General features: G+C 36.4%; 3 protein-coding genes and 2 pseudogenes across 7 annotated transcripts; 2 read left to right on the plus strand and 3 right to left on the minus strand.

Moving 5' to 3' along the window:
• Window positions 1-470: 470 nt before the first annotated feature.
• On the plus strand, window positions 471-10,161 carry LOC129888698 (uncharacterized). 4 transcript variants are annotated; one of them, XM_055963671.1, is made up of 5 exons: window positions 471-944; window positions 7,051-7,166; window positions 7,727-8,424; window positions 8,728-8,884; window positions 9,863-10,161. In XM_055963671.1, exons 1-3 carry the CDS (start codon window positions 822-824, stop codon window positions 8,247-8,249), a joined length of 762 nt encoding a protein of 253 aa, XP_055819646.1. In that variant the 5' UTR covers window positions 471-821; the 3' UTR covers window positions 8,250-8,424; window positions 8,728-8,884; window positions 9,863-10,161. The 4 variants fall into 4 exon arrangements, with proteins under 4 accessions (XP_055819646.1, XP_055819647.1, XP_055819648.1 ...); XM_055963672.1 differs by having other exon boundaries at window positions 8,746-8,884; XM_055963673.1 differs by having other exon boundaries at window positions 8,826-8,884.
• Window positions 10,162-12,041: 1,880 nt separating this feature from the next.
• On the plus strand, window positions 12,042-13,909 carry LOC129890317 (subtilisin-like protease; annotated as a pseudogene).
• Window positions 13,910-15,273: 1,364 nt separating this feature from the next.
• LOC129890318 (subtilisin-like protease) lies at window positions 15,274-17,625 on the minus strand (annotated as a pseudogene). The gene has a single exon (XR_008766997.1). The product of XR_008766997.1 is annotated as a subtilisin-like protease (transcript).
• A 1,925-nt stretch (window positions 17,626-19,550) lies between these two features.
• Window positions 19,551-21,978, minus strand: LOC129888700 (subtilisin-like protease 4). The gene has a single exon (XM_055963675.1). The coding sequence runs from the start codon at window positions 20,666-20,668 to the stop codon at window positions 19,661-19,663; it is 1,008 nt and encodes a 335-aa protein (XP_055819650.1). The 5' UTR covers window positions 20,669-21,978; the 3' UTR covers window positions 19,551-19,660.
• LOC129889693 (subtilisin-like protease) lies at window positions 20,975-25,577 on the minus strand. The gene is made up of 2 exons (XM_055965103.1): window positions 25,502-25,577; window positions 20,975-21,816 (listed from the first exon to the last, which is right to left on the minus strand). Exons 1-2 carry the CDS (start codon window positions 25,575-25,577, stop codon window positions 20,975-20,977), a joined length of 918 nt encoding a protein of 305 aa, XP_055821078.1.
• Window positions 25,578-27,269: the final 1,692 nt, after the last annotated feature.

Consider the following 27,269-nt stretch of genomic DNA (forward strand, 5'->3'; position numbering starts at 1 on the left):
ATGATATGAAATACTTTATTTGGATAAATCATATCTATAAGTATTTGAAAGTTAGATTCTTTCACATCTCAAAATTATTTCTTCTTCAATTATATTTTCTTATTCTTTAACGCACAGTAGTCCAAAGAGTCGTTGTGACTTGGTGATCAATGAAGTTGGAATGATGACCATGAAAAATTATCATATACTTAAATTTTAATAGAAGCAAAAAAGTTAAAAGTGTTTTTTAGTCTGTTTAAGTAGATAATTTTATTCGAGTATCTTGAGCTACTATGAATATAACTCAATTCAAAATTGAGCCCTAAAGCACCCAATGATTCAATGTAGATAGTGTTTGTAGACGAGTATCTTGAACAACTAAGAAAGAAACTAATTGAAAGTGGAATTTAACTGTAAACGACGTAAATATGATTTAAGTTGAGTATATGAAATCATGACGATATCATCTAGAGCAAAGCTCAATAATGATTCAAAATAAATAGTAATTTAGTTTAAATTTCCATCTTTTTCGAACCCGTACGTATGGTTTGTTTATCCTGTTATAGCGGTCCATTCCTCCTTTGATGACTCGCACTAGAGAAAGCCTCAATTTTCCGATGTGAGTTTAGTGCACGGAATCCACTTAAATATGACACTATTTGTCATTATCCAACAATTTAGCACAGAGTAATTTCAAAATCAAAATTTTCCCCCTTTTCCAATTTGTATAGGGTTTACTCTTCACAAATTCAACACCAAAATCTCCATATAAAAATCCAAAATACACTAAATTGATACCCAAGATTTGGGTTTTTTTTAAGCTATAGCACACAACAACAACAATGGAGAATGGTGAAGGAACGAATGGGAAAAGGATAAGGGCTGAAGATGTTATATGTAAGATCAAAGACGATGGCGATTTCGATAAACTTCGAATCAAAATTGTCCGCAGAATGAAGGAAAATGTCAGTATTTGCTTATTCTTCTTTGATTTTGTTGATTAGGGTTCCTCACTGGGCTTAAACTGTAGAGTATTTGTTATATTTGGTTTCTGTATTGTTATATATGTTTTTTTACCTCAATTTGGGCGAAATCCTGAGTTGGGTTTTGTTCTTTTTGCTCAATTAAAATTGTAGTTGATTGGTATCGGAGATTCGGCATTGGTTATTGGATTTAAGTTGTATACACTGGGAGTAAGGCTTGTCTAGTTTTCCTGTTAGTATTATTATTGTTAGAGTCGAATGTTAATTGGTAGTCTGAGTGTTGTTTTTCTAGTAGTGTACTGTGTATCTTATTCGTGGATTTTATTATTACTTGTTGTTCTCTTGGTTTCAGTCATTGTAGTGCTTGCTGTTGATAAAGCTCTTTTCTTTTTCCGAAATGGCTTATTTGGTACTGCTTTGGTATGCTTGATATGCTTTACTTGAGCTGAGGGTCTTCCGGAAGGTCTGCATACACACAACCATCCCTAGACTCCACTCGTGAGATTGCAATGGATATGTTGTCATTGTTGTACACCGGGAGTGAGGCGAGGCGTGTAGTTTTTCTGGGCTTGGTGCATTCTATAGATTAAAAAAAGTGAGGCAAGGGGTGTAGTTTTTCTGGGCTGGGTGCATTCTATAGATAAAAGAAAGTGAGGCAAGGGGTGTAGTTTTTCTAGGCCGGGTGCTTTCTATAGAGGAAAAAAGGTGTGTATAGGTAGGCTCGAGCTAGATAATAATTGCCAGCAGAATGGGAAGGCTGTGGTACGTGTCATGTAGTTTTTCTGGCGTGAATGCCTCCTATAGAGAAAAAAAAGGTGTGCAAAGATAGGTTTAAGCTAACTTGCGAGCATAATGGGCAGACTGTGGTACGAGGCATGTTATTTTTCTGGTGTGGGTGCCTCCGATAGAGAAAAAAAGAGGTGTTCAAAGGTACGCTCGATCTAAGATTCTGCTTGCTGGCATAATGAGCAGACTGTGATATGAGGCATGTAGTTTTTCTTGGGCAGGTGCCTCCTGTTTAGGAAAAAAAGGGGTGCAAAGGTAGGCTTGAGCTAAGATTCGACTTGCGAACATAATGGGTAGACTGTGATACTGACTAATGGAACAGAGATGAATGTTGGTCAGGGTAATCCAGTAGTTGATGGATATAAATGTACTTTAAAGAATTGTTGCATTATCTATTCAACCTAATCCTTATTAACTGGCTGCACCAGGTCTCTAACCCTTCTTGCAGGGTACACATTTACTCTTATACTAGACTGCTATTTGTAGTTTGTTTTTAAATAGCTTGATAGTCATATTGTCAGCGTATAAAAATTTAACCTTTAGACCATACTTGTGTAGCACATGTCCTACGTATGTGATTTTGCTTGTTTCTTCAGCTAACATTTGGAGACTTAACATTATTGAAAAACAAAAATCTGCTTCTTCTTAATTTGAAATCATAGAAGTACAAACAAGTTCAAGTAAGGGTACACGAAGGACTTTGCAGGATGCAAAAAGGACTTGCTTGCAGGATTCTATTGGCATGTTAAACTTGGCCAGGCCTTTACTTGAAAGCTCTTCTGACTGATTTATCTTCATATGAGCTTCCATAGGAACTCTTGAGTTCTGTTGCATCTACTATAGAATTTTGTTAAACAGAACTAATTGTATAAAAGGTCAATCAGCGAGCATTCCAAAACTGAGGTTCTGACGTCTTCTCTTTTGCCTAAAGAATACCTTGAATATTAACTAACTGGTTGCTAGTTAAGCTATACCAGTAGAAGCTTACTGCTCAGCTTGTATTAGGGCTGGGTTTTAAATCAGTACAAGTTGGTGCAAAGTAAATTCAGATTGATTTTGACTGAAGGTACACTTAATGCAAGTTCAGGGTGAATTTGCTTAGACTAGTAAGAATCTTTTAGTAGTTCTTTTCCGTCCCTAGAAATATTTCTGGTAACAGCTGGTTGTAGTTGTAGTTCTTTCTCGGCTCTGTCTACCTCTGTACGGTTTGTACTTCACTTTTTTGATATTCAGGTATGAGTAATTCAACTTTCTTGGTGAGACTTTCAATTTTAATTGCATTGTTGCTATCTTTTGATATACAGTTATTAGTTGTATTTGGGTTTAGCAACGATTGCCTGGACTTTTAAGTTCGAAAAGTGATATAAAGATGAAACCTGACTTGGTGTCCAGGTTTTGGGGAAGTTTTACTGTTCTATAATGAATGTGTATCTGTTGAATACCAATCTCCATACTTCCAATTAATGTTGGAAAACCTTTTTACCTTCCACAAGGAGGTGCACCTTTTAAATAACTGAGCAACATTTTATGTGCATTTAGAAGCTAGGCAACTATATATAGTACTTGTGTTCTATTGAATACAGACATGGACTGGTATGTAAAATTTGAAAAATTATGGGGACTTGACGAGTGTAGGAGATGATATTATATCTCTTTATGCCCTGAACTTAACTAGAACATTAATTAGTAGTAACTATACCCATTCAAGAAATGGATTAGAAACTAATGACAAAAGGTATAAGGGACAGAATTTTTTTGCTTCACGGATCCACACAAACAATATAGTGAAGTGCATCACCTAAAATAAAATGCTTTCTATTACAAAATTCTCACTCCAAAATATGTGGTGCAATAGTCCAATTAGAAAAGATATCAGTAGAGACATAACTTTATAGTTGTTGTAAATGAATCAATGCTATGTCAAAGTTGATGATGAAAAGTATAGGCGGCATTAAATTTGATTGTCGTGCTTTTAAGTATATAGAAAACCATGGGTTTGGGGTGGGGGAAAAGGGCAGAGAAAGTTTCTCTATCTGTTCTGAAAGCATTAGATACCTGTCTTAGCTTGGTCAACAAAAAATATTCACCCTCATTATATTGAATTTCATTTAGAATTTTGTCCGTCCTGAATTAGATATTTATTTTCTCATAGAGAACTTGAGAAGAAAGGACCCTACTCTTCATGATAAAATTTAAACATATTTCTTGTCCTTCAGAATATCACTATGTAAAAATAAGATCAAAGATACACACGTTTACCTTTGTTATGGTGAAGGTAAATGATGTATTTCTAATTTTCAAGTTTTTGTATTTGTTTACTTGCTAAGTATAGTATGAGAGAGTGGTTGATTTTTTTAATTGTAAGAAAAAAGAACTATCTATTAACTTATTTGTTTTCAGGTGAGGTAAGATAGTTGTCATTTTTGTTCTTCTAGTTGATGGATGAATTGTTTAAGGTTGAGGAACTAGTACGGGGATTGGGGTTTTTGTCCTCTATTGTGTTTTACTTGACCCCACCAACAAAAAAACTTTTGGTGCTTAAAGACAGAAGAAGCACCAATACCAAATTAATAGCAGTCTATTAAAGTGTTAGTTAACTTCTCCTAGCTGTGAATTGAAAAGGAAGGTAACCCTAATTCATTAAGGGCTTGTTTGGAAAGCCACAATGGAATTGGGATTTGGAGTAATTTGTGTAATTACACTCTTTTGACATGTTTGTTAGGCCAAGTAATTACTTGGTATGAGGGAAATTGGGTGTAATTGAGGGAGAGTAATTACACTCCTCAATTCCTTGGGAAGGGCAAGGAATTGGTGTATTGCACCATGTAATTACATGACATTTTTTAATACTACCTTTTTAAATATATTTTTATTTGGAATACCAAAAAACATTCTTTTTTTTGGTCTGGACATTTTCACTTCTAACGACACAGCAACAGACCCTATACTTCTTCTTTCAAGTAAGATTTCTTTCTTGATTCATTTTTTTATTTTCATATTTTGATGTCTTGGTAAATTATTTATGTATTTGATCTTTGTATTTTCTTGGCACAATAAGTTTCATTTATTTTGTTTGTCATTGTGGCTAGGAGAAAATTTTGTATTCGTTAATTAATTTAAGTAATAATATTATTTATTTAAAATCTGATTTTTAAAATTTAACTGTGTAATTACATTTGTCGAACCAAACAGGACAATGGGAATTACACTGTAATTACACTTTGACAAACAAACAGATCATTGGAATTACTGGATTGTGTAATTACCAGGCTGTAGTAATTACACCAATTTCAATTAACAGGTGGCTTTCCAAACAGATCCTAAGGAAGATGATGGGAGTTTTCTATCAATTTTTATAATTTAGTGTTTATATTATGTTCTCTTTTGGTATATGAAAGTGTTTATATTATGTTCTCTTTTAGTATATGAAACTACTCCAACTTTCATGTTAAATGACCATTTTATGTTGGGTTCGCCCGCTGTCATGTGTTCGAACTCCGCTGTAGATAAAAGCCTGTTATTTAAGTGAAGAAGGGTACAAGCACAGACCCATCGAGTTTTGAACCGTCCTCCACTGCCCCTGGGGGATTTTGCGGTTGTTTAAAAAAAGCCGATAGAGAAAGAGCATTTCATGCTTGTTTTGAACTAATGAAATATGTTGTTTATATTGTTCAATATCTTTGGCTCAATTAAGGCTAAATAAATTGTTTATAAATTTGTGTTTTAGTTGTGTCGTGTCACTCGACTTTCAAGTTTGTATCCTCCTTAATGTGTTAGTATAAACAATGATGAATTGTTTAACCCTAAGAAAGAACCATTGGCTTTCTAGTGAAAATATTTTGTTTATTCGCGAAAACATCATTTCTTTTGTGAATTTGAAGACATTTGTTTGCAACAGTCTTAATATGTGTTTTCTTAAAGAGCATGTTAGGGCTCAGCTTGAGGTAGGACAAACTACAATTGTGTAAGGGTTTTAGAAGATGACTTAAGTTTTATTGAGCTATTTTCTAAAATATGCTGATAATCTATAGGCAATATCTCTAGCATTGGGCTTTGTAAGGCTGCGTACAATAGACCCTTGTGGTCGGGCCCTTCCCTGGACCCTGCGCATAGCGGGAGCTTTAGTGCACCGGGTTGCCCTTTATTGTTTTTTGATGATCAAGAAATTTGTCTGGGGCCAACCCTTTAAGACCAACCGCAGCCTATGAAACTCGGACATAATGAGCTCGTCCCTCTACCCTTCTCCAATTAGATACCAGGTATATTTTGCATGGCACATGGCTCAAGCCCATGATTGAAGTCACAGTCTGTCAACCTTTGCCACTTGAACTAAGCTTGGGGTAAAGTTTTATTCAATATCTAAGAAAATGAATGTGAGATTTGAGTTGAAATATAGTCATGAAAATATGGTCTTATAATTCTCTCTCAAAAAAAGAAATTTGTTCTAATGATGTAGCACGCCAAATTTTATTGTAAGGATGAACTGCGGACAAAAGCCTGGCGTACAATAAGTGGAGAATGATAGAGGGGCGGGTTAATGATACCCTCCCTGATTTCTCGGTTATCAATAAAAATAATACCATACACACCACAAAGGATGAAATTGGAAAATAAATCAATAATAACCTATAGGATCGAGAAATTTATCATTGCTAATTCTTGATTAAAGAGAGCACTTTTCTGCAATTAGTTAGTTTCATTTGTCTGATCTATTTCTATCTTCTAATTTCCTCTTCTTTTTTGTGTTGTCACGATATTCAAAAAGTATTTAATCATCAGCAACATATGAAATATAGACTTACATCTCAAAGACTCTGGGGCTTAGTCTCTCCCAAGCAAATATATTTGTTCCTTTGCCTTTTAAAACTGTAGTCTTAATGCTTTTTTTTTGTGTGTGTGATTGAGCTGGATGTTGGTGCAACTTTTGGATAATGTGCTATCTGCTTGACAATTATGATTATAAATACAAATGGGCAAAAAACACATAGAAATTTGTCAACACATTATTCACTTGAATCGATTACTCGAGAAAGTGAAGAAAATGGACAAGCTCCAATCCTCCTCCTCATGTGGATGAAGTGCATTGATTGACACAGTTACGGTATGTCAGTGGGGCATGAACTTTATGTTGCATTTTTCTGTATCCACTATGTAAATGGATTTATATGCTATTTCTTTTGCCTTACGTGGTATGTTATATTATTGCTTTGTCTTCAGATAAACAAAAGGAATAGAATGATGCTATTATACGTTTAAGCTTATATGTGCGTTCCAGTTGTGTGACAATTGGGTTTTTTTCCAGGTAGAGTTGCGAAATAGCATAATAGCAACAGTGAAAGAATCAGCAGCACTTAACCGTCCAGGTGCAGAAAATATGAAACTAAGGCAACTGTCCGATGCTATATATCAAGAAGTTGGGTAGGTCATATTTTCAACCTTTCCCCATCGTTTTGGCCTTTTCTCTTCAAGACATTAGAAACACACCTGAACTGCATGAATTCCTTCGATAGATCTCAACAACTGCTCACCCCGTCCCCCTTTCCTCTTCTCTTTTAACTGGGCTGTTCAACTAGGTTTTTTTCCTTTTCTTCTTTTTCTTTCACTAGCTTAGAACCTTTTGACTATAGGATAAGTGGTAGTACTTTCTTTTTGGAGACTGAAAATTGTTAACATGTTTTAAAACAATCTGGGCCTTTCTATTTGGTATTGAAGGAATAATTGTTTGTCAACAAAATGAAAGAGAATCTTTCTGACAAGTGCAGCACAAAAGTTAGTACTCAAGGGGCATGGGGATGGCCGTATCAAGTTAGGAGAGAAATTTAAGGGGCCTGATTAATGAAAGCTCAGTCGTTCTAGTGTTTTTCCCTTTTATTCGAACAGCAAATTATGGTTCTGTGTTTCAAGTAGTGGTATAAAAGTTGATCTGGTAACGGATATAGAGTTCCACAATTTTAACCTGTTTTGGTGATGAACTACAGGGACAAAGTCATGGGCAAAATTTCAGATGATTTGTGGAATACAATCAGAACCGGTGATGACATTCAAATGGAGATAACCCAAACGGTTCAATCAGTTTACAATAAGTTGTTGAACCCACAGCTAAATGAAGCTGGTGAATTGGCCACTCATTCAGACTTGCAGCCAGCTCAAAATAGAGTTGAAAGTAATGGACATATTGCTGTTTCGGACAGTGGTATTGATGCCACATTTTCTGTTGAGGCGGAGCCAAGTGAACCTCCTGGTTTTGCCCGACTAAGTTCAAATCAGAACAGCAAAAGTGACCATAAGGAATCACCAAAAAAAGAGGCGGAAATTCCTGTTCCTTCTAATGGAAAATCAAGAGAAACACATGCCCAGTCAGAGAAAAATTGCTCACTTGACCCTTTGGTACCCAACAGTGTGGATGTGGTTGCGCCACCTGGCTATGCTATAGGCACGAAAGAGAAGAATCCAGATGATGCTAATGATGAAGATCCTGAAGTGCCTCCAGGATTTGGCTGATGGCTTATTAAGTTATTGTTATAATTCTGTTTATATTTTTTGGAAAAGGTTAGCCATATTCGGTTGGTCATTGTCGTATCAAGTTCAAGAAGCTTGTGTTGACACTTGCAGAGAGTACTTTACTTTGACTGCGTCGGCTAGCAGCTCATGACCTCTCTTTCTTCAATTTCCTGAGGTTAGAAGCCTTAACTATGTTGCTTGTGCATGATCTTGGATTACAGATTAGTACTATCAAAACTCAGAGCCTTCAAATATGAACATTGCAGATGACAAGATGTCTTGTTGTAAGATGTAGTATAAACTAAGTTAATTTTGTTGTTTCTTTAGATGTTAACCGCAATATTCCTTCCTAACCTGTTCAAGTTGGATTTTTTTCCACCCTTCTGCTTTTTCTCTTAAATGTTTTTCTTTAGCTGAACAAGTTCCTGGATAACAAGACTAAAGGTTTTCTTCTTGATGAAATCGATATTAATGATAGTGACAATCTTGATGCTAGTGATGATATCGATCGTGACCTTGATACAGAGCTGGAACTGCTAACTAGGATGAATGGGTTTGTTTTTCCTAAATTTTTAGGAGTTGATGCTGTCAATTGGACAAAGGAAAATTAGTTGCTCATACCATTTGGCAAGAAGGTATTATTTGTAAATGCCTTTACATGATTTCCTAAGCAATTTAGTTTTTCTCTTGGTTACAAGGATGAAGCATTGTGCCCTGGTGAGGTGCCTTGTCTCTTATGGAGAATTATACTAGAGAAGAAAACTACTATTCCTTTTGTCTCAATTTATGATCACACTTTCCTTTTTAGTCTGTCAAAAAAAGAATGTCATACTTCATTATTTAGAAACAAATTAACTTTAAACTTTATGTTTTACCCTTAATGAGATGATGTATAGCCACACAAATATCTTTAGTTTATTTAAACCAAAAGTTTCAAGCATCTTTGGTTCTTTCTTAAACTCTGTACCTCATCAAACACCGCCACCACATAAATTGAGACGAAGGGAGTAGGATTTTCTGAATTATTCATATTTATGATATGAAATTGTAAAACTATATTGTTAAGTTATGTGGCCACCTCTTCTAAAAGGTTAAGTCGTTAGAGAGAACATATCTAATTAATTATATTTTCAATATGCCTCTCGCATGCTAGTTGACTTTTTTTTTTTTTGATGATCCAAGTGCATGGGAATTGTTCTTGATGAAGGTTGATGGTGAAATTTAAACTCAGGACATCTGATACCATAATAAATTACGTGACCACTTTATGTCCGAAAGTTTAAGTTGTTAAAAAAAAAAACTTGTTTAATGATTTCGTCAAGATTCTACTAGGTGGAAATAAGTTTTAGACTTGTTTGAGACTTTCTAATTTTATTGTTTCACACACACACCACTTGTTTTTTTTATTTAGTATGATGATGGTATAAGTTGAGCTTGAAAGTAGTGAGGATTCATATACTTGAACCTGACTTGTTTGGAACTGAGATGTAGTTGAATTATATTGTCAAGATATATTTTCTCTTTCGAATGGAATTTTATGATCTGTCCTTGAGTTCTCTGTGTATGCTACATGAGATGATGAAGTTTTATTGACAAGTCTATGGATAATGCAGGTATGCAACACTAACTTCAGGTACAAGAAGTGTTATTTATTGGTTTTATAAAGTTCCCAGCATGTTTTTTTGAGATTCAAAATTTAGGTTTGTTTGCCTAAACATCCTTGTAATATGTTTCGAAATTTAGGTTTGTTTGCCTAAACACTCTTAAATTGTGTTTCGGAATCTAGGTTTGTTTGCCTAAACACTCTTGTAATATGAATTGGAATTTTGGTTTGTTTGTCTAAACACTCGTGTAATATGATTCAGTTGCGAATACATTTGTTTTTATAGAATAGAAATTTATGGTTCTGCAATGTGTTGAATCTATTTTTAGTTTTGGCAGTTTCATTAAAACATTGTATTATCATCCTAGTTATTGAAAATGACTCATTTAATTGAGTTACTAGCAGACTTTCATGTGGAAATTGTAGATTTACTCAAATCTTAGAAAGCTGAGATATTCAGATTAAATGAAACCAAATTGTTATGAAATTAAGATTTTTACATAGTCTAATGTAGTTTATCCACAATTACCATTAATTGTGACCTAAATTGAGTAATGGGAAGTTCCATCCAAGTGTGTATCGTAGTGATCGATGAGGTGTGAACAGTCATGGAAGACTAGAACCTCGAGAAAAAAAATATTAAAAGACTGAACACCATAATATTAAAAGACTGAACACCATGGTTATAGAAAAAGAGGTTTACGCTTGACAAGAATATCAAGAAACATAGAAGTGAGTGATGCTGATTCTAACTAGATTTTTTTCATCTCCAAAGACTTGAACCCGAGGCCTCTAGGTAAGGATGAAGAGATCCAAAACATCTTACCATAACCCATACCGGTGAATAGTTAATAATATTCATTGAAATAACTTTATCTACAATTACTTTATGAAAAAAGAAAAGATATTAAAGGAAAAGCACTTTCATAAAATGAAAAAGTGGAGTCATCTGTTGTTTTTATAGTATGAATATGTCATTCCATGGAAGTATTTAATTCATTAGGTATAGATTGCAGCTTAGCTTAACTTTGGCTTTATGAATCCTCACCGTCCATTTCTATTCTTTGAACTCAAATAAGTCAACATCGATACATATCTGAATTTTAATTATTTAGATTTCAGTCATTAAGAACATTCATTTTTCAGATTCAAACCTTAGTCACTCAAATCTCAATCATTAATAGTGTGGATGAAAAGGTTTTCCACAAAAAAATTTGTTTCTCGAAAAATAAGTGATTTTCTTGTGTTTGTTGTACATAAGTAGAAAATATTATCTCAAAAATATTTGTATATAATCTACGCAACCACTATGGGAGGTGGGAGTAGGTGTGGGAAAGAGACAATCACTATGGAATGACACTGGCGTAACTTTTTTTCCATTGTTAGACTATTCTTAGTAACTCTTTCACATCACTTTCCTTTTTCTTTTCTTTATTCTTCTTAATTCTCATATGATAGTTCCCCCTTTTGCCACATAATAATACTTTAATCAACATGAGATGCACTATTTGATTAAACAATTTGAAGAAGCTTCCAAAAGGAATTTCCCCTAGTTCAACTCCTCCAAAACTCTTACTCCACTTTGGATAATTCCAAACAAGTTGTGCTATGTAAATTTTCACCATTTATGTCACTCCATATATTTTTATGAGGTCAAAATTTTAGCAGATTGCTTTACAAGTAATCAATCCCATAATTCTCTCATCAACTGAATTTCACATGTTAAATATATAGAAAGCACATCAGTACTTTCCTTTGCTTTTTAGGAGTAATTTCCTTCTTCCTTTAATTTCTTTTTATGACCGTGGTCTCAACAAGTTACACGTTGTTGATTTCAAACTCCTCCCGTGGAGCCAACAATCATTTAGTGAATTGTCTTATGTTACTATAAATGGTCAGCTTACACGTTTTTCAATTAATTCCATGGGTTACCTGCTACACCTCCCACAAACACAAGTACCACTTCAACTTCATTTTAAAAGATTCTTCCTTTTAACTAATTTCTCTCATAATGGTTCTTCATTTTCCACACATTTAATACTTTAATCAACATGAGGTGAGCTATTTGATTAAACAAGTTAAAGAGTTTCTATGGTGTAGAAAATCAGTCAAAATCATAGGGCCAGAACAGCACTATATATATAAGTTGTTTCATAGAATTTCTAGTATCAACTTTACTTCAAAAACTTCAAGAGATTAGGGTTCTTCTAGTCCATTTTTCAGCCATGAAAATCTTGAAATGTTTTCTTGTTTTTTCTATACTTGGTTGTTTGTCATGGCCTAGTTTGCAGAGCGAATTAAAGACATATATAGTACACGTTGAATCCCCGGAAAACCAAATCTCAACACAATCTTTATCAGAGGATTTAGAGAGTTGGTATCAGTCCTTTTTGCCAATACAATAGCAAGCACAAGCTCAAGTGAAGTGGAGGCACCGCGTTTAGTATATTCATATCGCAATGTGATGAAAGGCTTTGCTGCAAGATTGTCAGCAGAGCAAGTGAAAGAAATGGAGAAGAAACCAGGCTTCATATCTGCACAGCCACAGAGGATATTGTCTTTACACACGACTCATACTCCGAATTTTCTTGGTTTGCAACAGAACATTGGCTTGTGGAGGGATTCCAACTATGGTAAAGGTGTGATCGTCGGTGTTGTAGACACCGGAATTTCACCTGACCATCCTTCATTTAGCGATGAAGGAATGCCTCCTCCGCCTGCTAAATGGAAGGGAAAGTGTGAATCGAACTTCACTACAAAGTGTAACAACAAGCTCATTGGCGCGAAGTCTTACATAGAAGACAATCGTTCGCCAATAGATGATGATGGACATGGCACTCACACAGCCAGCACAGCTGCTGGTGGTTTTGTGAAAGGTGCCAATGTGTATGGAAATGCAAATGGCACTGCTGTTGGAGTTGCCCCTCTTGCTCACTTGGCTATTTATAAGGCCTGTGATTCAATTGGTTGCACTGCCAGTAACATTTTAGCTGCTATGGATGCAGCTATTGATGATGGCGTTGACATACTATCCCTTTCCCTTGGTGGATTTACTAGTCCCTTCCATAATGATCCTGTTGCACTCGGTGCATATAGCGCAACTGAAAGAGGTATCCTTGTGAGTTGTTCTTCAGGTAATAGTGGTCCATTCAATAGTTCTGTATCAAATGAAGCCCCGTGGATTCTCACTGTAGGCGCGAGTACTCTTGATAGGAAGATTAAAGCAACTGTTCAATTGGGAAACAAACAAGAAATTGAGGGTGAATCAGCTTTCCATCCAAAGGATTTTAACTCAACAACAGAAACACCAAATCTACCTTCAATATTATTTCTGGCACCTCCATGTCTTGTCCTCACCTGAGTGGAGTAGCTGCATTGCTAAAAAGCGCTCATCCCACTTGGTCTCCTGCAGCTATCAAGTCAGCCATCATGGCAACAGCTGATACAGTAAACCTCGCCAACAATTCCATTCTAGATGAAAGGCTTCTTCCTGCAAATATCTTTGCGGTTGGTGCAGGACATGTCAATCCGTCAAGAGCAAATGATCCGGGACTAATATATGATACCCCATTCAAGAGCTACTTATCTTATTTATGCGGTTTGAATTACACAAATCGAGAGGTTGGAAACCTTCTACAACGGAAGGTGAACTGCTCGGAAGTGAAAAGTATTCCTGAAACACAACTAAATTATCCTTCATTTTCCATCACACTCGGAGCGAATTCTCAAACATATACAAGAACAGCGACTAACGTCGGAGAGGCTAAATCATCTTACAGTGTGGAGATAGTTTCACCACCAGGAGTTTCCGTGATTGTTAATCCCTCTACTCTGAAATTCTCCAAGTTGAACCAGAAGTTGACATACCAAGTGACTTTTTCCAAAACAACTAACAAATCAAACAGTGATATAGTTCAAGGATTCTTGAAATGGACAAGTAATAGACATTCTGTAAGAAGTCCAATTGCAGTTGTACTAGTCAAGTAAAACTGCAAGCTTTGGATTTCTAGTTCATTTTCCTTCCAAACAATTTGATCCTTGTACAATAAATATATACTCCCCCGTTTTAATTTGTTTGTCTTACTTTCCTTTTATTGGCTACTCTTTAATTCTAACTTTCCACGTGGCATGTTTAAGACCACTGGATTATAAGAACATTTTGGTACATTCTACATATTTTTTGTTTAAGACGAGAAGATTCGGAAGTCTTTTTACTTGCTTAAATTCTGTATCAAGTCAAAACCAGAAAATATTCTAACAATTAACAATAAAGTACAGGTTATACTTGGCATTTTTGAACCAGAAGATTTTTTCAATTGTATAATCAATTATCTCACCTCATGTTGAAAAAGGAAAGATGAGAATAAAAAAATAAAGTGAAAAAGAAATAGATGACTCTACTTTTTCTTTTTTCTAAATGAAAATGGCTTACCTTGAAGATTATCTTTTCATTTTTCATAAAGTTGTAGTAGATAAAATTATTTCCTGTGCTAAAAAAAGTGGAAGTAATGGTACTAAAAGAAAATATAAGGCTGGACAAATTCAAACATGCTTTTCCTTGTTCTTGTTTTTGTTGAGTCGCCCACATCGGCTAAGTTTGAGGGATGGTGGACGGACAATCCTCACTTCTTCAGCTAGCTTTCATGATTGAGCTAGACCCAATATCCATTTCATAACATGATATAAGAGTAGGACCCATACCAATTCTTGTTTACTGATGATGGCCCTCTAAAGGCGTGAGGTGGGGTGTTGAGAAGTCCCACATCGGATGAAAAAGAGTTGGGTGATTATATGAGAGCTGGACCCCACCCAAATTCTTTGTTTCATCGATGTTGGGTGATTATATCAGAGCCGGACCCATCCGAATTCTTTGTTTCATCGATGTTGGGCTCCATTTATATTGCTCAGGCTCCAGTTAGCAGGCCTGGGTGTGCAGGGGTGTTAGAGTCTCCCACATCGGTTAAGGGATGGGGGACTTGGTCTCTTTATATGGCTTGAGAAATCCTCACCTCTTGAGCTAAATTTTGGGGTTGAGTTACGCGCAAGATCCACTTTATAACAGTTTCTGTGCAAATTCAGCTTCTTGTTGCACGGGACAGCTAATCTCATCGACCTACTCCACAAGGCATAATTTTGTAGCCCTGTGAGCACGATCGAAATCAGTGCTACTCCTTGAGAATCTGAAACTCGCAAGTATAGTGGATGGTTGTGATCGATCTGTCCATTTCCATTTTCCATCATGGCTGAGCTCTGAGCTAGCTCGAGCTTCAACAATGCTGTTTTTCCGCTTGACTTGAGATAAATTGCTTCAATCTCAGCATCATTGCTCTGATGCCTGAAAGATGTGGTACATAAAGAAAGTAAAAGAAGAGAACAGAAATATAGTAGCTCACTCTGAAATGAAAGTAACACAAGTCTAACAGAATATCATGAGTACTTTCTGTATTCATTCTACATTTTGGATTCAAACAATTAATGCAGGCTTATTACATGGAATAAATCGTGACTTTTAAAATGAAACGAGAATAGAAATCCAACGCTACAGTTTTTTCTAGAACGACTGCAATTGTACTTCTTACATAGTGCCTATTGCTAGTCCACTTCAAGAATCCTTGAACTACACCACTGGTTGAACTATTTGCTATTCTTGAAAAAGTTACTCGATATGTCCTTTTCTGGTTCAGCTTCGAGAACTTTAGAGTAGAAGGTTTAACAATTACTCCAACTCCTGGTGGTGAAACTATTTCCACAATGAAAGATGATTTAGCCTCCCCGACGTTAGTCACTGTTCTTGTATATGTTTGAGGATTTTCTCCGAGTGTAATGGAAAATGAAGGATAATTTAGTTGTGCTTCAGGAATGCTTTTCACTTCCGAGCAATCCACCTTACGCTGCAGAAGGTTTCCAACCTCTCGATTTGTGTAATTCAAACCACACAAATAAGGTAAGTAGTCCTTGAAAGGGGTATCATAAATTAGTCCTGGATCATTTGCTCTAGATGGATTGACATGTCCTGCACCAATGGAAAAGATGCTACCAGGATGGAGCGTTTCATCTAGGATAGGATTGTTGGCGAGATTTACTGTATCAGCGGTTGTCATGATTGCTGATTTAATAGCTGCAGGAGACCACGTGGGGTGAGCGCTTTTTAGCAATGCTGCTACTCCACTCAAGTGAGGACAAGACATGGAGGTCTCCGAAATAATATTGAAGGTAGATTTTGTGTTTGTGTTTATGTTTTTCTCCATGGAGGTAGGCCAAGCAGCAAGAATGTTAACACCAGGACCAATAATGTCAGGTTTTAAGATTCCTAGCTATGCTTGGCCCTCTAGAAGAAAATCCAGCAACAACCGGAGCATTTTTATCTCCGAGTATAGTTCCTTGGAATGTAATCCGAGCAACATGTTTCTTCGTTGAATTCATATAGTCAACGATTTTCATTCCGTCTTCATAAGTTACATCCATTGCTGGAAGGACGTGAGCGTCAGCTGATGTAGTGAAACCATCTTCTACCCTATTTATTAGAATCATGCCAACACCTCCAGCATCCTTAACAGCTTGTCCTTTTGCAATCCTTGTATAACCGCCCCCTATCATACACAAGACTATTTTGCCTTTAACAGCGCGATCATTCAACGTACCTGATCCGCAATAATAGCTGTCAGACTCACTAGCATTTAGTGATGGATCAAACAAAGCGAAGAATTTTGTACTGAAAGCCTTTGAGTGAAAAGCCGATTCGCCTTCAAACACTTTTTTGTTTCCTAGCTGAACTGTTGCCTAAATTTTCCTGTCAAGAGTGCTCGCGCCTACTGTGAGAATCCACGGGGCTTCATTTCCAACAGAACTTTCAGATGGACCACTATTACCAGCAGAGCAACTAACAAGAATACCTCTTTGTGTTGCACTGTACGCACCGAGTGCAATAGGATCACTATAAAAGGGACTAGAACTCGAACCAAGAGATAACGATAGGATATCAACTCCGTCATCAATAGCTACATCCATAGCAGCTAGAATTCCACTGTCAGAGCAACCAAACGAATCACAAATCTTATAAATGGATAGGTGAGCAAGAGGGGCAATTCCAAATGTGGTACCATTAGCATTTCCATACACATTGGCACCTTTCACAAAACCACCAGCAGCAGTGCTGGCGGTGTGTGTACCATGTCCATCATCATCTATTGGTGAACCATTTTCTTTTGGAAAAGTCCTCGCGCCAATGAGCTTGTTGTTACACTTTGTAGTGAAGTTCGATTCACACTTTCCCTTCCATTTAGCAGGCGGAGGAGGCATTCCTTCATCGCTAAATGAAGGATGGTCAGGTGTGATCCCGGAGTCTAAGACTCCAATGATCACACCTTTCCCATAGTTGGAATCCCTCCACAAGCCAATGTTCTGCTTCAATCCAAGAAAATTCGGAGTATGTGTACTGTGTAAAGACAATATCTTCTCCGGCCACGCATTTACAAAGCCTGATTTCTTCTCCATTTCTTTCACTTGCTCTGCTGATAATCTTGCAGCAAAGCCTTTCATCACATTGTGATATGAGTATATCAAGCGCAGCTCTTCATCTGAGTCTGCGCTTGATATACTCTTTGGCAAAAAGGATTGGTACCACTCCTCTAAGTCCATTGACAATGATTGAGTGGAACTTTGGCTTTCTGGAGATTCAACTTGAACTATATAAGTCTCTAAATTGCTTTGCATACTAGGGCATGATAAACAACAAACTATGAACAAAACAAGAAGGATATTCAAGAACTTCATGGCTACAAATTGTCTAAAACGATACTAAATACATGAACTAATGATGTATCTATAGTTTGATGATTTTGCATTCTTCAAAGTACTAAGATATATAGTGCTCTAGCCCTATGATTTTGATTGATCATCCAGATCAAGTTTTAGAATTTTTATTTTAATTCAATATATACCCCCATGTTACTTAATGTATTATTGTGTATGGAAAAAAGAAAAGTATCTTGTGATAGAAAAAGGAATAGAAAACATAAATTATACTAATGTGAATGAGTGACTAGATAGGAATATCTTAATTGGAACTCCTTTCTAAGAATTGACTTAGTCTTGATTGAAGACAATTTCTATTTGCAAGGCTACAAGTATAACTATTATATTGTAATTTGCATTTGATGAATGATAAGAGTGTTCCCATTGAGAATAATATGGGATATTGTTTTTCTAGTTTTAACTATACAGTATGTGAAACATACTAACTCGATTAATTTAGATATGCGTCATGTAGGGTTCATTAAAGAAAAGCTCAAATCAAAGACTTCTGATTAAAGACAGAGGGATCAGCTTCATCCCACTATACTCCTTATTGGTAATATAGATCAGATCGTTATACGAGGATTACTCACTTTACGAGCTTTTTTTATTTTATGTGTATTCTTATTCCACGTTCTATCAGGCATAAAATAACCAAAATGACCCCATAAATGCACTTGGCTTACCTTTAAGATCTTTATCTTTTTTGATAAGGATGTGGCACATAATTAAAGTTATCCCCATCATAAAAAGATACTACTAATAATTTAATTGCCAGGTTTCTTGCATGGAAACTTAATTTTCTCAATTGACTTGTAAGAATTCTAATTTCATAAAATAAAATTCAGTTTTCTTCTGAATTAAAAAAAAACTAGTCAGCCATGGTTTTCCTTTTTCTTAACTCTGTGCATATTATAATAGGGGCGGAGTTACCGTATTAGGTACGAATTTGACTGAACTCACTATGTTTTGGTTAGATATTATAGTTATATTAGGAAATTCATTAAATACGTATAAATATTTACTTCCGGACTCAGTAACTAAAACTAGAAAAGAGTTTGGTGACAAGTTCTATACTCATTAACTTTAAATCCTAACTATGTCTCTATATTATTACCACCTACAGATGGGAACTTTTTTTTCCCCACATATACCATGTGGATGTTGCTTTAATATATTGATTGATGTTGGATTTAGTATCGGGATTTTTTTTTGATTTATCCTATGTCCTACTTAAAATAATCATCTCTTTATAATATTTAATTTGACATAAATTACATCTTTCAAGAATCTTGGTAGGGTCAATATCATATTTACTTAGTTAGACCACAAAGACTGGTTTTCTTGGTATTTTATATATTTTTTGATTCCTTCTGTTAGGTATTGGATGTTGATACTCTCCTTCTACTTTCTAGACACCATGAGTTTTTGTGAGATGGATAGTTCTAATTTTTTCTAACAAATAAAATATCTCGAATTCGAATTTTGAGAGAGGAAAAAAAAATACTTGATAGCTAAGGAGCGTTTCTTCTTTTAATGGCCTTATACAGGCAAATCCGAATAAGTCGGGCCTTTAAAAGGCAACACAGAACACCGAAAGCTGAATAAAAACAATGGACATATATTTCTAAATCCTGCACCCTCAACCAAATGTCTCGGATTCGAACCCTCATAATCGGAAAAAATCACGATAGGAAGTGCTTCCTCCTTTAATGAGCCTAACACGATATAGATATGTATTAGTCGTGTCTTGCATATAAGCTTTTATTATTTAATAATGATTAAGTAATATGTATTCTCATTTTAATTCAGACTCTCAAGATTAAATTTAGTAGAAACGCGCGAGCAAGTATTTTCCATTATAATAGATGAAAGAAAGGACATCAAAAAAAAGGTAACAAGGATTAAAATAGAAATATTAGTCCATAAATGAGTAATTTGTGAACTCATGTGGATACAAGCCATTAATGTAGGCTTATTATACATGGAAACAAATTATTAAAAATCAAACAAACTAATCAAAATCTGGTGTTTCTGGCTCTTGTAGCACAACTGCAATTGGACTTCTTACAAAGTGCTTATTACTAGTCCATTTCAAGTATCCATGAACAACTTCCATGTTTTCAATCTTGGTTGTTGTGGAAAATGTCACACGGTACGACATCTTCTGGTTCATCTTCGAGAACTTTAGAATCGAGGGCTTAACAACAACGGAGACCATTCGTGGTGAAACTATCTCCACGCGATAAGTTGACATTGCCTCTCCAACGTTTGTTACCGTTCTCGTGTATGTTTGAGATTTTTCTCCAAGTGAGATAGAAAATGAAGGGTAATTGAGTTGTGCTTCGGGGATACTTTTCACTTTTGAGCAATTCGCCTTGCGTTGTAGAAGGTTTCCCACCTCTCTATTCGAGTAATTCAAACCGCATAAATAAGGTAAGTAGTCCTTGAATTGAGTATCGTAAACTAGTCCTGGATCATTTGCTCTTGATGGATTGACATGACCTGCCCCAAACGCGAAGATTCCAGCAGGAGTGAGCGTTTCCCTTAGGAAGGATTCGTTCTTGAGGTTGACTATATCCGCGGTTGTCATGATTGCTGATTTAATAGCTGCAGGAGACCACATAGGGTGCGCGCTTTTCAGCAATGCTGCTACTCCACTGAGGTGAGGACAGGACATTGAGGTACCCGAAATTATGTTAAATGTCGATTTTGTGTTTGTTTTGTTCTCAACCGAGGTAGGCCAAGCTGCAAGGATGTTAACACCAGGACCAATAATATCAGGCTTCAAAATTCCGGGACTAGCTGTGCTTGGTCCGCGAGCAGAAAATGCAGCAACTACCGGAGCATTTTTATCTCCAATTATCGTTCCTTGGAACGTAATTCTAGCCACAGGATTCTTCGTTGATTTCATATAATCGGTGATTATACTTCGATCAAAGGATGTCACGTCCAAGGCTGGAAGGACGTGAGCATCCGCTGATTTAGTGAAACCGTCCTGAGGACGATTTGTGAGAATCATACCAACACCTCCAGCATTCTTAACTGCTTGCCCTTTTTCAATTCTGTTAAAACCACCACCTACCTCGCACAAGACAATTTTCCCTTTTGCAACAGGACTGAGCTCGGTCAGCCCTGGTCCGCAAAAGGGAATGTCGGAGTCAGAGTTAGGATCAGTAGCATTCTCTGAAGGATCAAACAAAGGGAAGAACTTGTTATTGGAAACTTTTGGATGAAAAGCTGATTCGCCCTCTAATTCTTCTCTATTTCCAAGCCTGAGAGTTGCCTTAATTTTCCTGTCAAGAGTGCTCGCGCCTACTGTGAGAATCTACGGGGCTTCATTTACAACCGTGCTTTCAAATGGACCGTTATTACCAGCAGAGCAACTTACAAGAATACCTCTTTGTGTTGCACTATACGCCCCGAGTGCAATGGGGTCACTATGGAAGGGGTTAGTAGTTCCACCAAGGGAAAGTGATAAGATATCAACTCCGTCATCAATAGCCGCGTCCATAGCAGATAAAATGCCACTATCAGAGCAACCAAACGAATCGCAGACTTTATAAATGGCTAGGTGAGCAAGAGGGGCAATTCCAACCGCGGTGCCAATAGCATTTCCAAATACATTGGCACCTTTCACAAAACCGCCAGCAATTGTGCTGGCGGTATGTGTACCGTGTCCATTATCATCTACTGGTGAACCATTGGCTTGTGGGAACGTCCTCGCTCCAATGAGCTTGTTGTTACACTTCGTAGTGAAGTTGGATTCACATTTTCCCTTCCATTTAGCAGGCGGAGGAGGCATTCCTTCGTCGTTAAATGAAGGATGGTCAGGTGTGATCCCGGTGTCTAAAACACCGATGATCACGCCTTTCCCATAGTTGGAATTCTTCCACAAGCCAATGTTCTGTTGCAACCCGAGAAAACTCGGACTATGTGTGGTGTGTAAGGACAAAATCCTCTCTGGCCACGCAACTATAAACCCCGGTTTCTTCTCCATTTCTTTCACTTGCTCTGCAGTTAATCGTGCTGCAAAGCCTTTCATAACATTGCGATATGAATATACTAAACGCGAAGCCTTCTCATTCGAGCTTGCTATTGTATTTGGCAAAAAGGATTGGTACCAACTCTCTAAATCCTCTGACAAAGATTGTGTTGAAATTTGAGTTTCTGGAGATTCAACGTGTACTATATACGTTTTTAATTCACTTTGTATACTAGGCCAAGACAAACAACCAAGTATAGAAAAAACAAGAAAAAATTTCAAGATTTTCATAGCTACAAATAGGCTAAGAGATTTGTATTTTTTTGAGCTAAAACATTAATACACTTAGTAAAATGTAGTTTGTTATTTTGCATTCTTTTGGACAAATGGTATATATAGTGCTCTGGCGGCTAATCGTGTTCATGATGCAGACAAGTTGGGTCAAAAGTTATGAATTATTTAATCAGTAGAGCCCTCATGTTTATTATAGTACTAATTCTTGTTTTTTTATAATTATTTTGTTGAAAGAGGATATCAATTATTATGAGAAGGCAGAAGAACCAAAGTTAAAAGGAAGAATGAATAATGATGTAACTGAGTCATAACTGCCTTCACTGGTTTTGATCTAGTGGTAAGAGCGCAACACGTGATATGTAGGTTCAGCTTTTGGCATGGGTAACCCATCAGTTCGAATCCTGCTAAGATAAGTATTTAAGTGGAAAAGAGTAAAGGAATCGGACTCATTATTCATCAAGTTTCGAACTGTGCTCCACTGACCTTGAGAACTTCTCAGATTATCATAGGTTCAAATCTTGTTACAAACAAATATTTTAGTGGAGAAGATAGAGGGATCGATCTTATTATTCACCAAATTTCGAACTATGAACCGTTAACCTTGAGAATTTCGATTATCACAAGTACGAGCCATGCTATAAATAAGTATTAATTAAGTGGAGAAAAGTTGATAATTGATCCCGGAGAATTTTCCAATTATTGAAAAAAACAATGATGTGAACGAGTGTTTGTATTAGTCTTTAGAATGAATGAAATAATATAAAGAATGACTTTTTTTCCCATAAATAAAGTTTTGCATTCAAAATCATTTTTTTTGGATAAAGTTGTAATAAATAAAGTTATTCCAATTATCAGCAAAAAAAAGATATAGTAGTAGTTGCACTAATATGTTAAGGACCCCTCCAATTAGCAGCCATTCTTTTCCCATTACAACAATTCTAAAGTTGGCAAATTTGACTTCTTTATGTATACTTTATGTTATTTTGGTCAATTATTTGATTTGCCTTGTTTCCTACATTAAATGATGAATTCATTTGAATTCTCAAGTGGGCAGCATGTTAAAACAGTTAATTTTTCCATTCAATGAGTAAATACATCTTCCAAGTACCTTCAGAGGGGTCAACACATTTTCCCTTAATTTAGGCCAAAAATACTGGGTTTCATGATTTGTTTTTGTTTTTGTGTTTATGAGAATGTATCGCCTCTCATAGAAAACGTTTTATTCAGAAAATTAATCAAAATTTTAATTTTATGAATTTTATATTTCAAAAAATTAATGGTTACAAATATTAATAATTGAGTTCTAATTTAATAATTGTGCACATGAGTGGAGCTAGGGCACCGGAAGGGGCCTCGGATGAATTCCCTTTCTTTTACAAAAAAAAAAAGAACTATAAGAAAACTACACAAACACAAGATTAAAGCTTTTATTTTTTATTTTTATTATGTATATACAGTACTTTCTCCATTTTAAAAAAGACCTATTTTTCTTTTTAGTATGTTTAAAAAAAATAATCCCTTTTTTTATTTGACAATATTTTAATTTCATCTTTTCATGTGACATGTTTAAAACGACAAGATTTAAGGACATTTAAGTACATTTGACATAACTTTAATTTAAGAATACAAGATTAAAAGTCTTCTTTATTTTCTTAAATTCAATGTCAAGTCAAACTAAATCATTCTTTTTGAACAGAAGAAGTATATGTGAATCCCTTAGACTTATTCATATATTGACTTCTTTATATTTTAAATTTCCCTTAATGAAAATTCTCTCTATGTTCGTGTACATATTATATTTAATGAATTTTCATAAAAACAAATATATTGCTTTAACAAAAGTTATTGGCCTTGACCAAATTTGTATTTGGGCTTTTACTTTCACCCTTGTTTTTGGCGCAAATGAAAATTAATCGGACTCCTCAATTCTTGGTCAAAGATCTCGAATTTGAGCTCCTACAAATAAGCCCTATAATACGTAAATTTAAATTTAATCAAGTCTCAATATAAATATCACACACCAAATAAACCCTCAATATACAAACAAAAAAAAAGAAGAAAATCTCTAGCTAGGAGCATTTAATTTATTCAATTGATTATTTATCTTATCTATATGATTGTGACTTGACAAATAACAAGTTGCAAGTGGGCCCTATTATCTCTTTGCTAAAAACAATGGCTCTTTGTTTGGTTGAAACTTGTCGGTTTATATATGCAAGTCCTGCTTGAGAAAAACTTAACCATCTCACTAACAACTAAAAGCATGGCACAAATTAAATATTGCTCCCTCGTCTCAAGGCAGAATGTTTAAGAAATTTAAAAAGCTTTTTAAAACTTGTGATATAAAATAAATATAAATTATCTTATTAAGAGTACAATGAGTGATTTAAAATAAAATTATTACTAAATATAAGAATATATTATTTTTGAAACTAATTAGAAATAAAAGTGTATCATAATTTAGACAGAAGGAGTAATAAAACTATCAAGATTAGAGATATTCATGTTAGTCCATTAATCTTTTTGGTGAACTGGATTCCTGTGGATTTTCTTGAAAATCGTTATGGGACCCGTCGTAGGTACCCAGGGGATTAGTACATGTGGCCTCAGTAGGATCCACAGCGCGTTCATAGCATTTAGGGGGCGCACATGCGGAATTAGGCCATTTCGCCATATTTTTGTGTATGTTAACCCATGAATATTTTTGGTGAACTAGCTTTCGGTGAATTTTTCTCGAAAACCGTTACGGGTCCCTCCAGAGGTACCCGGGGGATCAGTACATTGCGTGTGTTAGCCCATGGATATTTTTGGTGAACAAGCTTTTGGTCGATTTTTCTCTGAAACCATTATGGAAGCCTCCGTAGGTACCCGGGGGATCAGTACGTGCGGCCTCGGGACAATCCACAGGGGCCGCACAAGCGGAATTAGGCGATTTCTCCATTTTTTCGTGTGTGTTGGCCCATGTATATTTTTTGTGAACTGGCTTCTAGTTGTTTTTCTTGAAAACAATTATAGGACCCTTCGTAGGTACCCGAGGGATCAGTACGAGCGGCCTCGGCACGATCCACGACGCGTACATAACATTTAGAGGCCGCATAAGCGGAATTAAGCGATTTCGCCATTTTTTCGTGTGTGTTAGCCCATTGATATTTTTGGTGAACTGGCTTCCTATAGATTTTTTTTGAAAACAGTTATGGGACCCTATGTAGGTACCTAGAGGATTAGTACGTGTGACCTCAACAAAATCTACGGCGCATTCATAGCATTTTGGGGCCGCATAAGTAGAATTAGTCGATTTCGTCATTTTTCGTGTGAGTTTGCCAATGGATATTTTTAGTGAAATAGCTTCCGATGAATTTTTCTCAGAAACCGTTATGGGACTCTTCTTAGGTACCTGGGGGATCAGTACATGCGGGCTCGACATGATCCACATCAAGTTCATAGCATTTAGGGGTTGCACAAGCAGAATTAGACGATTTTGTTCATTTTTCGTGTGTGTTATCCCGTCGATATTTTTGGTGAACTGACTTTCAATTGATTTTTATCGAAAATCATTTTGGGAACCTCCGTAGGTACCCAGGGGATCAATACGTGCAGCCTCGGCATAATCCATGGCGCTTTCATAGCAAGAGGAATTAGGCAATTTCACCATTTTTTCGTGCGTGTTAACCCATGGATATTTTTGGTGAACTGACTTCCGGTGGATTTTTTTCGAAAACCATTATAGGACCCTCACAAGTACATGGTGGATTAGTACGTGTAGGCTCGAAATGATCTACAGCACGTTCATAGCATTTAGGGGCAGCACAAGCTGAATTAGGAGATTTTGCCATTTTTTGTGTGTGTTAGCCCATCGATATTTTTGTTGAACTGGCTTCTTGTGAATTTTTCTAGGGAACTGTTGTGAGATCCTCCGTAGGTACACACACAGATTAGTATGTGCGGCCTCGGTAGGATCCACAGCGCGTTCATAGCATTTAAGGGTAACACAAGCCGAAATAGGTGATTTCGCCATTTTTTCGTATGTGTTAGCCCATGGATATTTTTGGCAAACTAACTTTCGGTGGATTTTTCTGGAAAATCATTATGGGACCCTCCGTAGGTACCCTAGGGATAAGTACGTGAAGCATCGACACGATCCATGGTGCGTTCATAGCATTTAGGGGCCGCACAAGCGGGTTTAGGCGATTTCGCCCATTATTCGCGTGTGTTAGCCCATGAGTAATTTTGGTAAACATGCTTCTGGTGGATTTTTCTAATAAATCGCTATAGGACCCGCCGTAGGTACCCAAAAGATTAGTAAGTGCAGCCTCGGCAGGATCCACGGCGTGTTCATAACATTTAGGGGCCACACAAGCAGAATTAGACGATTTCGCTAGTTTTTCGTGTGTGTTAGCCCATGGATATTTTTAGTGAACTGGTTTTCGGTGAATTTTTCTCAGAAATTATTATGGTACCTTTTGTAGGTACCCATGAGATCAGTGCATGCGACCTCGACACGATCTGCGTTCATAGCATTTAGTGGCCGCACAAGCTAAACTAGGCGATTTTTCCTATTTTTCGTGTGTTCATTGCATTTAGGTGCCGCATAAGCGGAATAAGGCGATTTTTTTTTATTTTTTCACGTGTGTTAGCGCATGGATATTTTTAGTGAACTGACTTTTGGTGGGTTTTACTCGAAAACTATTATGGGACTCTTCATAAGTACTTGATGGATCAATTTGTGCCGCCTCGGCATGATCAATGGCACGTTCATAGCATTTAGGGGGCGCATAAGTAGAATTAGGAGATTTCGCCATTTTTTCGTGTGTGTTAGCTATGGATATTTTTGGTGAACTGGCTTCTGGTCGATTTTTCTTGAAACCATTATGGGACCCTCCGTAGGTACCTAAGGAATTAATACGTGATTCCTCACCACGATCTACATCGTGTTCATAGCATTTAGGGCGCAAAAACAGACGATTTTGCCATTTTTTCCATATGTGTTAGCCCATGGATATTTTTGGTGACTGGCTTCCTTTTGATTTTTCTTGGAAACCATTATGGGACCCGCGATAGGTACCCGGGGGATTATTATGTGCTGCCTTTGCAGGATCCACGGCACGTTCATAGCATTTAGGGGCCGCACAAGCGGAATTAGATAATTTTTTCCATTTTCGTGTGTGTTAGACAATGGACATTTTTGGTGAACTGACTTCCTGTGGAGTTTTCTCAAAAATTATTATGGGACCCTCCGTATGTATACGGGGGATCAGTATGTGCGGCCTCAGCACGATTCATGGCGCGTTCATAGCATTTAGGAGCTGCACAAGTAGAATTAGGAGATTTCGTTTTTTTCTCTATG

The sequence above is a fragment of the Solanum dulcamara genome, chromosome 5 (genome assembly GCF_947179165.1).
Source record: "Solanum dulcamara chromosome 5, daSolDulc1.2, whole genome shotgun sequence".
NCBI lineage: Eukaryota > Viridiplantae > Streptophyta > Magnoliopsida > Solanales > Solanaceae > Solanum > Solanum dulcamara.